We start from the raw sequence: 14007 nt of genomic DNA, 5'->3' as shown, positions 1-14007 counted from the left end.
TAGCTTAATTAATCAACTTTTTAATAAGCCGGACAAAAAGATATTGGGGTGTTTGACTTTAAGCCCAGTTTCTGGACTTATAAGTCAAAAATAACTCATTGTTAAAAAATGATAAGTGAACTCGTGATCATATAAGATTCCAAAAGGATTTGGTAGGCTTAGATTAAGCTAAACTTTAAAAAGAATCATGTAAGATCCATTGAATTATAGTGCCAAACCAATCTATCATTAGCATCTGTGCGACTAAGATGAATGTTAGATATTTGAGCTACAACCCGGAGGAATATGATCTTGAAACTTTTGAATGTTCCATTTATCATTAGAAATAAAATAGAAACTAGAGAAGAAATAGTAAACAAACCTCTTGCTCCATAAACAAACAAATTTGAAGAACTCGAAATCCAATAGGTACCTTAAAAATTTATACTTTTTTCATTTCCCACTTGTAAGTGAAAACCTTTAAGTAACACGTCTCTAGCTTATAGCAAATTGTTCCAAAGCCATGATGCTCTTACGAAAGAAATGAGAATTTGGATCTTCAAAATTTATCCAATTTACTCTAACTCGTTGATGTTTAAAAATTTCTCGCATATCCATAATTCATCCAACAGAACCAAAATTTGTTGCTGAATCTGTATATTCTCTTTCGGGTCTGAATGAACTTTAATTTATTAAATAAAAAAATAATTCTCAGCCGATTATTGTCAAAATACTCTCTTGCTCTAGTTAGTTGGACTAGAACTACAAATCTCAAGATCTTTCAACAGAATTTTCATAGGACTATTACCATAATTGTTCTTCCAATTTAATTTGATGATTTGTTCACAATACACTGAACGAGTCCATATTAAATCAAATATAAATCTCTTATGGAGGCACAATATCAAGAAGCATGAGTATGGTCACCCCCGATGAACCGTCGATGTGTAAGCATGCATAGAGGATACAACTCCATCCATTCAGCATTAACTAGAGCACGGTCAATTCTTTCTCTTATGTTGTCTAGTTCTTCGCAATTATAGTCGAAGTATAATTATTTAATGCCATCGGACACAACTCCATCAAAGTACGAACTGTGAAAAAAAAAAAACGGAAGAAAAGAAAAATGAATATCTATCACTAATATTCAAATAAAAAAATCATGAAAATTAAACCACTATTGTTGGAAAAAATTCAAGTTGCTTGCTCTGACAAATAAAGAGTTTTGAAAAGCCCATTAACCGTTACCAATGTGGTCAAATAAGTCCAATAAATGGTGATGCATTATATGGGCCTCCCAGTTCATTCCGTTTCGTGGCCACGCGCATCCTTTTCATTTTAAACAAATAAAAAGTCATTTATATTTTTGCTTGTTTGACCGAATTGGATGCTTTTATAAATAGAATTAAAGTATTTTCATTACATGGAATTTGCAGAATAAAGAAATAAATTATGATGATGTCGAAACTGGTGGATAATTTAATGATTTTTTTGTAAGTCGTAAGCATGAAAAGAAGTCCTCGCAAGAGTTCTTTGTTTAGTTCCAGATTTTCAGCCAAAATAAACGTTAAAAATTAAAATATAATTGAGCTGTTACGAATTGTAACGGTTCTTATAAAATAATATAATATTTTCTGATGTATAACTTCTTTATGTAGGTAGTTTTGGCGGCGAATAATGACACAACACGTTGGAAATCAAAATAATTTTGATTTTAGATCGGAAAATATTTATTTATGTAATAAATATTATTGATTTATAATAATAAGATAGAAATTAAATTAAACTGGTAAAATGTAATTTATTAAATTATTTAGGTTATATTTATAAATTTTCAATAAAATTCAATTTCGACGCTTAAATAAATAAATTATTAAATTTCCTTTTATTATTATACTTCTTTTCTCTCACCACTTTTAAGAGTCATTATGTGTTCTTTTATCTTACTCTTAATAATAAAGAATTTACCTCATCCAATTTAAATACTATTTTTCTCACATATTGATATAATGGAGTTTGAATATTAAAAAAATATCATGCAAAGGGAGAGTAAAACAAATACCAGCAGTATTGGAGTCATTACTCAAGAGCATCTCCGACAACTAGCTTTATCATGTCTTAAGCTAAAATTTTGAGGAATATGGACAAAAATTCACTCCAAATCCCTACTCATTCCCTAAACCTTAAGATCCACTTTTCATTCCTCATAATAAGTAATCTCTAACTCATTCCTCATTTGTTTTTTAATAATTAAATATTCAACTTTCACTTTTTGGACACTCTTTGTCTTTCCCATATTTTTCTTATTATCTTTTTGTTGAAAGAATTTAAATTTAATACTATAATAATAATAGGATACACAAATAGAGATTATTGTTGGAGTCAATCAATATAGGATCTCTTATTTTTAGAATTTGAATTGTTTATTACTAGGATCCTATATTGATTGACAACTTTAAGCTCTAATTCGTCAATATAGGATATCTTAACTTTTTGAAGAGCCATTTCGAGCTCTAATTCGTCATACATGAACTCTTTATTTTTTCACTCAATAACTTGAATAAAGAGCCTCTCGAAAAGTCATTTATGGCTCTTAAAAGAGAGAAGACTCCTTGTGTTTTTAGGAGTCACTAGAGTTCACGGGAGATCTATTTTTTTGTTATGCTCCTCATTTTTTGTATTAAAAGCAGTGTTGTAAAAATCGCATTAAGTAGGCGTTTAAGCGGCCGCCTAAGCAGGATCTGTGCTAAAACGTTTCGATTTTGTACTAAGCGCGTGACTTAGCATTTTTAAAAATTAAGCAGACTATTAAGTGGTCAAAATGATGTTGACTTGCTAATTTTTAATTTTGAAAAATATTTTTTTTTATAATATAACTATAATTATATTTAAATATCAAAAAAATATATTTTATTAAAAATATTAAAAATTAAAATTTTTACCGCAATATAATATTATTTTTAAATATATGAATATTATAACTAAATATTTAATTATATATCATTAATCCATTTATTAACCAGTTTAAAATCCCGCTTAAACGTCCGCTTTATCGCTTAAACCCTAAAAGATCCTTCCACCGCTAAAAATTGATTTACGCTTTTCAAAATACAGCTTAAAAGCTTATTTAAGCTTATTCAAAAAAAAAAGCTTATTTAAGAAGTTACCGGAGATGAGTTTATTTATGAGGTCTAAAATCTAAATAGGATACTTTTTTGAAGATGTTCTAGACTTCTATGTATATGTTTACCCAAACAAGGCGGTAAATCTAATGGGAATGCAAAGTCAAAAATATGAGGAGGAGGTTGTCATGATTTTAGCCATACGATGCATGAATGCAAACACCCCCTTCCCTATTTTAATACTGTATGTCGTCTACTACTCACACTACAACAAACTCAATCTCTCTCTCTCTCTCTCTCTGTCTCTCTCATGCATTCACAGGTTTCTGTATATTCTTTGTTGCTCTTTCCTTTTCTTCAGCTTATTGAAGTTTGGGCAATAAAAAGGCACCGAAGAAACTGCTGATCAGGTTTTTACTATTTAAAAGCTGACACCTTGATGCTTCATGCTCCATCATCTGTTTAAATGGTAATGGTTCATGCCTTTTCACTGTGATTCTAGTGTGAAAATTTGCTTTTTCTGTGCTTGTTGGTATTCTAAATTTGTGATGAAAACTGTACTTGTCAAACCAAATAAAACCAAACTTACCCACTCTGAAGTAGGGTATATGAAGGGTAAACAGGCAGTGTCACCGGAGAACGGAGAAGTTGTTTTTGTGAAGACCCGACAAAAAAATAGTTAAAAGTTTTACATTAACAATAGACCAAAAAGGCTTGACATTAATTTGGACTATGGTTTTTTTTTTTTTTTTTTTTTTTTTTGACGGATAATTTGGACTATGGTTAGTCTGCTCTTTTATGCGCTGCATTTCTTGAAATTGATTAGCTTGCAGCTTGCTAGGAGCTGAAGTTCTTCCTGCCCTTACTTCTCTTCGAAAACGAAACAAGTGTGCTCTATTTTGGTAGTTTACATGGGTTTGCTAACTATGTGGGGAGGAGAAGCGAGGATTTAAACCCGTGTAAGGGGAAGGGAGCGGGGACGAATATTTACCACCAGGAAATACTTTTTAACTTGTTTATTTACAAATTATTAACCAAGTTGTAGAACTAGGAGTATATCAGTAAGTTAACTGATTTCCAGTTTGTTTGCTCCAGTAGTCTTGTCATTTTCAGTTTTAATCACCAAGGACCACCAAATTCTCTTTGCTCTGTGTTTTTTTGGCTACATCTTTGACAATTACATTTTAAAATTTTCAATATCATGCAAGTGACATAAATTTTGGGCCTTGACAAGTCGGAGTCATTTTTTGGTTATTTGCTAATTAATTTTGCTAGCTGTAGTATGTCTTGTAATTACTAGAACACTATCTATGGCTCTGTTTCTGAGACGTGGCCAATAAAAAATTGTCACCAGAAAACAAAAACTTGCATTGTTGTATCGGATATGAAGTTTGTATGGTGCTTCTTGTTCACTGGAGCTATAATTTATAATTTATCCGACAGAAAAATGTGAGAACTTAGCAATGCAAGATGAAAACTTGTGCTTTCTGAACTGCTTTTAACAAATACATCTCTGCTACAGGTGGAGTCATACTTAATTAAGTAGCAGATGGAGTATAGTTATCGAAAGTTGTAAAGAGATATTATATTATGGATAGTCCTCGTTCTTCCGGTGGTAGTAGTACTAGTACCAAGTTGCTGAACAGGTTCAGGAAAGATAAACGGAATGTATCCTATCGTGACCTTCCTTCAGAAGTAAAGAATGATGTAACCAAGACACCTTCTTCAGTAATCTGTCGAAAGAAAAATTGCACAAGTGAGGGATTTCAGAAAGATGAGCTTGTTAAGTACATGTCAAAATTGCCAAGCTTTCTGGAGAAAGGAGAAAGGGATAGGGCAAAAGCCCTGAATCTTGGAGTTATGGAGTGGAACAAGTTAGAAAATTGGCAGAATTTTCAATCACCAAGACCTAGCAGCAGGTATTCAACATCAAGCAGTACTACGGCCTCGAGCTTTTGGACAGAAGGATCATCTAGTCATTATGGGAGAGGAGATGCTACCTGCTCTTCCAGCGGTCATAGAGGGTCACTTCGATCTTACCTGAATATAACTCTGATAGAAGGTCACTACAAAGATGTCGAGTCTCATAATGTTGCAAAATATACAGATATCAAAGCCAACCCGACCAATTCTGACAGAAAGAAAAATATTCTAAGAGAGCCTGTGTTTCCAGCAAAATCTTCAGAACTCAAGTTGAGAAAATGCAGAAAGGAAAGTTTGGATTTACGGAATACAAGATCATCCACAGACTTTCAAAATCAGGGGGAGCCATCTTCTAAAGGGAAGTTGAGAGTTCAAGCTGATGCATACAAACATAAATCAGAAAAGTTGCAATATCAGTATGATAATACCACTCGAGAGACCAATGGCAGCGAAGTGCCTCATAAGGAACCAGTCAGTCGATCAACAAGTAAGATTTGGGTAGAGAAGTCAAGCACAATGCCTATAGATCCAAATTTGTACAATTCTTTAAAAATACCAAATATGAAGAGCACTATTGCAGACTCAGAGGTGCAAAACCTTTCACCAAGTTGTAGACTAAGTTCTGTCCTAAACAGGATAAGAAGAAAAAGCCATCTTTCCAGAGACAGTTCAGGTGTACTTCAGCCCGGCTCAGAGGATATTACTGCCAGATCTGGTTCTAAAATAGCTGATTCTTTTGTTCGTCCAAATAATGAAACAAACGATCAGTCTAATGCTGCTAGCAGAGACCATTTCAGTCCTTTGAAGAGGTTGTTAAGTCCACTGCTGAAAACAAAAGTCGGCAGCCCTAAATTTTCTGAGCACTCACCAAGGAATTCAACGACAACTCGCAGGTTTTCCACATCTATAAATGAACGAAGAGAACTGTCAGATGTACATCCACCAAGAGTCAAATTAGATTTTTCAAACTTAAGGAACCCTGGCTGGGATGTATCACGTCGTGATACATTACAGGGACCGTCAACACTGCAAGCCTATTTTCAAGTTTCAGCCAAGAATGATCTTCCACTTTTTACATTTGCAGTTGACAACAACAGTGATGCTCTAGCAGCCACATTGAGGAAATCTTCATTACGAAGAAATGATCCCACTTGGATCTATACATTCTTCAGCGTTCATGAAATGAGAAGAAAGAGTGGAGGCTGGTTAACTCAGGGATCCAAAGTCAAAGATTATGTACCAAATGTAGTTGCCCAGATGAAGGTTTCTGAACTGCCATTATCACGCTTAGGTGAACACGTCAGTGTTGATCAATTGAAAACTAGAGAATTTGTATTATATGCTGTGGACGTAAGAGGGACTGATCATCAGATATGTGACGCGCAACCAAATCATGAGCTTGCTGCCATTGTTGTCAAGTTTCCAAGAAAGATGATTACAGAATTGAATGGTCCATCTCAAAAGGTTAAAGTCCCTTCTAATTCAGGAGACCTACAAGAGGATAAATTTATTTTTGGAAATCAAGAACTTTTTAGCACAACAGTTCTACTGCCTGGTGCAATTCATGGATTTTCAAGTAAAGGAGAACCTTCGCCATTGATTGAGCGATGGTTGTCAGGTGGACAATGTGATTGTGGGGGATGGGATCTGGGGTGTAAGGTAAAAGTTCTTGGCAACAAGAAGCAAAAACCTAATAGTCATTTTGAACTCTTTTCTCAATACCAGGTATATTTGTTAAAAACCATCTTTTCTCCAGTTCTCTTTATCCTAACATACATTCTTTTTCAATTTCCTAATATATCTGCGCTTCGTTTGCAGGAGAAATCTGAACAAGCAACTCCATTCTTCATGCTGTCCTCACTCAAAAATGGCGTCTTCTCAGTGGAATTCAATTCAGCCCTTTCTCTTCTACAAGCGTTTTCCATCTGCGTTGCAGTTTTTGACAGCATGAAGCCATCTGAGCATCAACAACCGTATAACTTTATTGAGGAGAAACTAGCTGAAGAGGCCACAATGCCAGAAGATTGTGGGCTAAATACTCCTAAACTAGTGGAACTCAATCTTTCTGCAAGATTTGCGTCACAGCCTCCTCATACCCCAGTCGAAAGGGTTTGAATACTGAGTCTGAAGTTGGCTGGCATGGTTTAACAAAAATCCATCTAAATTCCAAATTAAAGTTGGTTCTCCCAATTATCATCAGAATTCAAGAACAGTGCACCCAAATCAAGTGAGCTAATTATAGAAATAAGAATAAGCTACTGACTCCTTTGTAATCAGAATCAATGTATATATAACTTCATGTATGCATATTGTAATGATCAACAGAGTTAATCTTCTAAATCCTATGAGCTTCACCAAGTAGATATTTTTGGCTTTCAGAAGAATCAAGTCCAAGGTCAGTTATGTGTTCAGTTCTGTTTACATGTTTTAGAAACTAGTTGTAGAGAGAATTGTTCGTTCAAAACAAACTAAACTGACGTCACTCAGCATCTCCAACCCTGTAGAACCCTTAGCTAAAAGTGATTAATAGAGTACATCTTAAAATAAAAATTTTATTGATTATGTAAAAAATTCTCCCCGACATTGTTGTTGTCTGTAATTTTAGCTAACCTGATTGTGATGGCCATATTTGTCAAACCTGTACAAATTTGTTGTAAGTTAGCCAATCATTTTTAGTAATATCGTTAGGGATGCTCTAATAACGTGACTGTATGTTGTATAACCATAACCAGGTGATTAATTGGTATTACAGAAACGTTTGTAATGGGGTATTTGATAGTACCATGCATAATTATCATTTAATAATATCTATAGTATTATATACAAAGCTAGGGAGCAATAAATGCAAAGACTAACACCACACGGCACACCCATGTGATACACCCATGCCACAAGGACAACAACACTTTAACTATTGTACTTTTAATTGACTCAACTGTAGCTTGACAGGAAGCATGGATGTGCACTGCAGGTAAGGCCATGACTTTAACTATAGTAATTGTACTCCTTGCTCAATAGTGCTCATATGGATGTACTATAAATACATGCATTCTCACAGGTAAAAAGGGGGGCCTCACTAGTATCAAGCATGCTCACAACACACAAAATATTCATCTCTAAATATTCTCTCTCTGGGCTATCACAAATATTCACTCTTCAAAGCATACAAAATCACATATCTCTCTCATTCTCTACTTATGCTCTTATGTTCCGATCACTGATTATCACGCCGGAGGCGCTTCACGGGACACACCCCCGTGCGGCGTTGTTTTGCAGGTCCCGGGTCTATCTCAAACCACCCAAAGCAATGACAACGGACACATCGACGATAAATGGACTTATCATTTGGCGCGCCAGGAAGGGGCGTTTTTCATTAAGAAAAACCTTCATCACCTCTGCAGGGTCACAAAAAATTACAATCTACTCTAAGTGGAAGCGGTACATCGAGTTATCTCATTTTTACTAGATGGACACTATGCTACTTTTAAAGTGGAGCACCATGCCATTTTTCAAATAGAGCATCACACCACTTTTGTAGTGGGACAACATACAACTCTTCAAGTGGACCACCAAGCCAAACCAAGCAAATAAACAACATGCTAATATCTCTCAAAAGCGGACAAAAAAGCAACATATATATGTCTCTGAAGTCAAGCAACATGCAACACACAACTAGGTCCCGCAACCAAGCAACAAGGAAACACACAACCGTGTCCCGTGACCAAGCAACAAAGCAACACACGTCTCATAAAAGCAAACACAAAAGCATCATGCACATATCACAAAACAAACAAAAAGCATCATGCATCTCACAAAAGCAAGCAACAAAAAGCATCATGCATCTCACAAAAGCAAGCAACAAAAGCATCATGCATCTCACAAAAGCAAGCAACAAAAAGCATCATGCATCTCACAAAAGCAAGCAACAAAAGCATCATGCATCTCACAAAAGCAAGCAACAAAAGCATATGCATCTCACAAAAGCAAGCAACAAAAGCATCATGCACATATCACAAAAGCAAGCAAAAAAGTAGCATACAACTATTTTTACAAATTTTGGTCCGCCTTTATTACAGCAATTAGAAGCATCCACGTCCAATGAAGCAAGAATATCAACCTTATGGGTCCTCTCAACAAATTACTCTTATTTAATAAGAAGCATGATGGCGGAACAAGCTCATCTCTCTCACGGACACAACTAAACCACGACATACAAATATTATATATTTGGTAGACACAGGTTCTTTCTTTTTCCATATATTATTATATTCACAATTGTCCGGCTCTGCTCATATATCTATCATGATTACATCTACTTTGTATGCTTCAAATATCACAGTACATGTATCCACGTTATTATTCATTAACATCTATAAGCGCTTAACACGTTATCACTTATATGTCTTGATATGCCCTGTCAGTGTTATTGTTAAAATTGTTGCCAACTAACATCACATCTGCTATATATTATTGTGTCCGCTACCTCCGCTTGCCCGCTACCTTCGAATTCTCCCTGCGTCTACCCAAGGTTAAACACCACCTGATGCATTCTTGTTGTCAACCTATCTCATATATATTTAACGCGGACACATAAACTCTTGTTCAGTGTTACAATATTATATATTTTTTATTACAACCCTCCAGCTCCATTTATTTCACTTTATATTCTCTCAACAATTATTTTTTATCTCTTAAAAATATTAGTTGAAGCAAAATATTCATATCACTCAATTTATTTGTCAAAAAAAAAATTACAGCTTCATTCCTTAAAGCACAAGACGCAACATATTTATTTTTTATTCTAAGATGCACTATTGTTAATGCTCCGTTATACAAAAATTTTAAATGCATAATTGCATATTTATCACAATTGTGTTTGTTTGCCAAACATTTTCACATTTAAATATTTCAAAAAATTGCACATTACATTTATTAATTCACACTTTTATTTACAAATTTCTATCGAAGGCAAAAAAAGCAAAAACAAATTCAGTTTCGCATTTTCTGAAATTTTTCAAATTACCCTTTTTTGTAAGGGGCTGCTGTGTGTGACACATGTTTCTTAGTGTTAATGTACAAAAAATATTATGCTCATGTGGAGAAAATATTACTGCACATTTAATGCATTAAATCAAGCCCTGCAATTTTTACAAATTTATTTACTCTGTCCAATAATAATTTTATTGCAAAAACGATCATTTTAAATATTTCCAGCATATTTATCACTATTTTCACAATGTGGAGCACAATATCAGATTTAATATTTGATCAGATATTTTATTTTTAGTCATTGTCCGCTATCACTTGAAAGACACAAATTATATTATTCAGTAAGCTTCACCTAGAGTTGCAAGTCAGAGCCTGAATAATTATTTTTCAGTTTTCTCTCTTTTTTCGTTTTACCCCACTCACACTCCGAGACGGACAAATCTTTTAACCTAATCTGGCTCCATGCATGTTATATCACCTGTACTGCTACCAAAGCTCATCACAAATTCTCCCGCTACAACACCCTTCCTTAACATCATTTTTAGGTCACCTCTTAGCCAAGCCCATCACATAGCCTTACTAGGCCCGCCACCTTTATTCTTGAATATTATAAAAGCGGTACATACTAAGTTATATACAAAGTAACTCACTTCAACAGTCCGCTATCTCTGTAACCTACCACAACCAGTAATAGTATATCGCTACCTTCACCTATATTCTCTCTTGTACCGCCATCAAAGCCTCCCGCCACCTCGTGTCAATTCTGCATCCCGCTACCACACACCAACACATGCCACCAACCATCCTGTCCGCTATAGTTATCATACAACACCTGTAGTCTACTCTACCTTTGATATCACCCATCAACTCGTCTTGGACAAACCCAGTACCTCGGTTGCCACGTCTGGCCGTCCCGCCATCTTTACTCATGCCCTGTAATGTTTTCACATATCCGAAAACAAAATAGAACCTCAGTCTACCAGCCCGCTACCAGCTTTCTGCTCTCAATATAATTTTATAACACCGGACATTCTCTTTTCCCGCAATCTCTTTGACAGCAGCTGTCTCTTACATCTAAATATTACAATAGTATGGCGCTCCATGATCATATATTTATATTCTTTATTTTCATATTCCCATTGATATATTTGAGCATGTTGCGTGTATGCGTGTATACATTGACTGGCACTACCAGGAAGCCTTTTTATATTTCTATCAGCTACCACATACCCTAGCCGGGCCCGTCACCTCATCCCGGCCCATCATCTCATCCGCTGCCTCATTCCTCACTCAAAAAAAAAAAAAAATCTCACCCGCTATCTCATTCTTGTCAATTGTCAAGTCTCAGACACCGCTATGAACGACTGCATACGTTGATTATACAACAGATATATGTGTGGTCCGTGTGCAATACAAGCTTTTATCTCTTTTGACATAGGCCAATGCATACAAACAGTTATTATGAATTCTTGTTTTTACGTTTTATCTTGCATGGAGTAAAATATTGTCATCCTTTCACTTAAATTTATTTTCTGCTTCATACGTCACTTGCTCTTGTTATATCATATGTTTTAGTCTTGTACATCCGTGCAATAATCTTTCACATGTTTAGACAAAATTCATACCAAGCACCAATTTTTCACAAAAATTTTCTCTTTCCCGAGTGTTGTCCGCAACCAACACTGGGGGGCAACCAAGCATAATTTTTTCGCAAAATCTTCTCTTTCCCGAGTGTTGTCCGCAACCAACACTGGGGGGCAACCAAGCACCAATTTTTCACAAAAATTTTCTTTTTCCCGAGTGTTGTCCGCAACCAACACTGGGGGGCAACCAAGCACCAATTTTTCACAAAAATTTTCTTTTTCCCGAGTGTTGTCCGCAACCAACACTGGGGGGCAACCAAGCACAATTTTTTCGCAAAATCTTCTCTTTCCCGAGTGTTGTCCGCAACCAACACTGGGGGGCAACCAAGCACCAATTTTTTCACAAAATTTTCTTTTTCCGTGTTGCTCGCACCCAACACATGAAAAGCACCCAAACAACTTATTTTTCTTCAAACTTGTCCCAGCTCGATTTTCTTTTTTACTTACTCCTCCCATCCGCTAAAGCAAATGGAAGGAGTAGGGGGGCAATGATAGTACCATGCATAATTATCATTTAATAATATCTATAGTATTATATACAAAGCTAGGGAGCAATAAATGCAAAGACTAACACCACACGGCACACCCATGTGATACACCCATGCCACAAGGACAACAACACTTTAACTATTGTACTTTTAATTGACTCAACTGTAGCTTGACAGGAAGCATTGATGTGCACTGCAGGTAAGGCCATGACTTTAACTATAGTAATTGTACTCCTTGCTCAATAGTGCTCATATGGATGTACTATAAATACATGCATTCTCACAGGTAAAAAGGGGGGCCTCACTAGTATCAAGCATGCTCACAACACACAAAATATTCATCTCTAAATATTCTCTCTCTGGGCTATCACAAATATTCACTCTTCAAAGCATACAAAATCACATATCTCTCTCATTCTCTACTTATGCTCTTATGTTCCGATCACTGATTATCACGCCGGAGGCGCTTCACGGGACACACCCCCGTGCGGCGTTGTTTTGCAGGTCCCGGGTCTATCTCAAACCACCCAAAGCAATGACAACGGACACATCGACGATAAATGGACTTATCAGTATTACAAAAAAGTTTGTAATGGGACATGACCCTGTATGCTCGCTACATCATTTCTCAATCTTCAATACAAAGAGGTCATATTCGGTGCGCATACTAGTAAGTTGTGAACATGTCGTCGGGTGGGTAAGAAGGGGTGATGAAAATAAGTGTTTTGCTGAGTTTCTTAAGTTAAAGGGTTATTTCCTGTGTCACTAATACAGATTTGTATTGCATTGAACATGCATAATGCATATCACTCTCCGAGACAAAATTCCACAAATCAAGGTTTCTTTTGTGCCTAAAGTCGATCTTTTATGGTGACATTTGTGGCTAAATTTTTAGTAATCATATATTCTTTCATCAAGGCAATGGACCTCTACCTAGCGAGTAAATGGTGCAATCACTTTGACATGGTCCAATCAAGATAAAGAGTGAAAAGAAAGAAAGTAATAGAGAATAATAATATCTTCCTGTGGCACAGAGGAGAGGCGTAGCCAGAATACATAGCCAGGGGGTCGAAAAACAGTCTCATAAAAAAAACGGTCTTTCTAATGTGTGTCCAAGGACACACAATAAGCATCAACTCTCATGAAAATGGCTTCTTTTTATTTGTGCAATTGGTGTGAATGAAGGGGGCTCATTAACATTTATTATTCATCCATTAATCAAAATTTACTATTTTCATGAAAGTTAGTGACTATTATGTGCCTTTGGCCACACCTAGAAATTTATGTACTTTTGGGATCAAAAATCAAAAAATTACATTTTATATAATATATATAAGAAGATATTAAAGATTGAGGGGTTGCAAGTGCCCCCTGTGTTGAATGTAGCTACGCCCCTGGCACAGAGCTGTGATCCTGGGACGCACCTCACCACTCCGTTTGATTTATCTTATTTCTCGTAAATAAGTCGTTTATTTTTAAAAAAATATATAAATATGTATTATTTATTTGAAAAGAAGTTGCTTATTTCTGCAAATAAAAAACATTAAACGCATACTAAATATATAATAATAAAGAATATTATGTAAATGTGAAATTTTCTCCCGGAAGAAGTCCTTATTTCAAGCAAATAAGGCGCGCCAAATCTCAACGGGAAGAACACCACCGCTGCCCCAGTGCCCCTACCACAAACTTCACAGAGAGGACAGAAAGCTCACATCTTTCAAGTCAAAGATAATCACATCACACTGTTTCTTCCCATGCCTGGAAAAATATACAAGCATGCAATTACACCCCACGTCCAACAGCCTTTTCTTGGTATTTGTATGACTTCTTTACAGTCTTTAAACTTTGAGTACAAGAGGA

At 35.7% G+C, this 14007-nt stretch overlaps 1 protein-coding gene across 2 annotated transcripts; it reads left to right on the top strand.

Annotated features, from left to right (window-relative positions):
• The first annotated feature begins 3240 nt into the window (after window positions 1–3240).
• LOC108206606 (uncharacterized) lies at window positions 3241–7364 on the top strand. 2 transcript variants are annotated; one of them, XM_064087285.1, is made up of 3 exons: window positions 3241–3511; window positions 4624–6749; window positions 6843–7364. In XM_064087285.1, the coding sequence occupies exons 2-3, from the start codon at window positions 4692–4694 to the stop codon at window positions 7137–7139; spliced, it is 2355 nt and encodes a 784-aa protein (XP_063943355.1). In that variant the 5' UTR covers window positions 3241–3511; window positions 4624–4691; the 3' UTR covers window positions 7140–7364. The 2 variants fall into 2 exon arrangements, with proteins under 2 accessions (XP_063943355.1, XP_017232450.1); XM_017376961.2 differs by having other exon boundaries at window positions 3242–3570.
• Window positions 7365–14007: the final 6643 nt, after the last annotated feature.

This window comes from Daucus carota, chromosome 2 (assembly GCF_001625215.2).
Source record: "Daucus carota subsp. sativus chromosome 2, DH1 v3.0, whole genome shotgun sequence".
NCBI classification, from domain to species: Eukaryota; Viridiplantae; Streptophyta; class Magnoliopsida; order Apiales; family Apiaceae; genus Daucus; species Daucus carota.
This window is presented reverse-complemented; position numbering and strand designations above follow the sequence as displayed.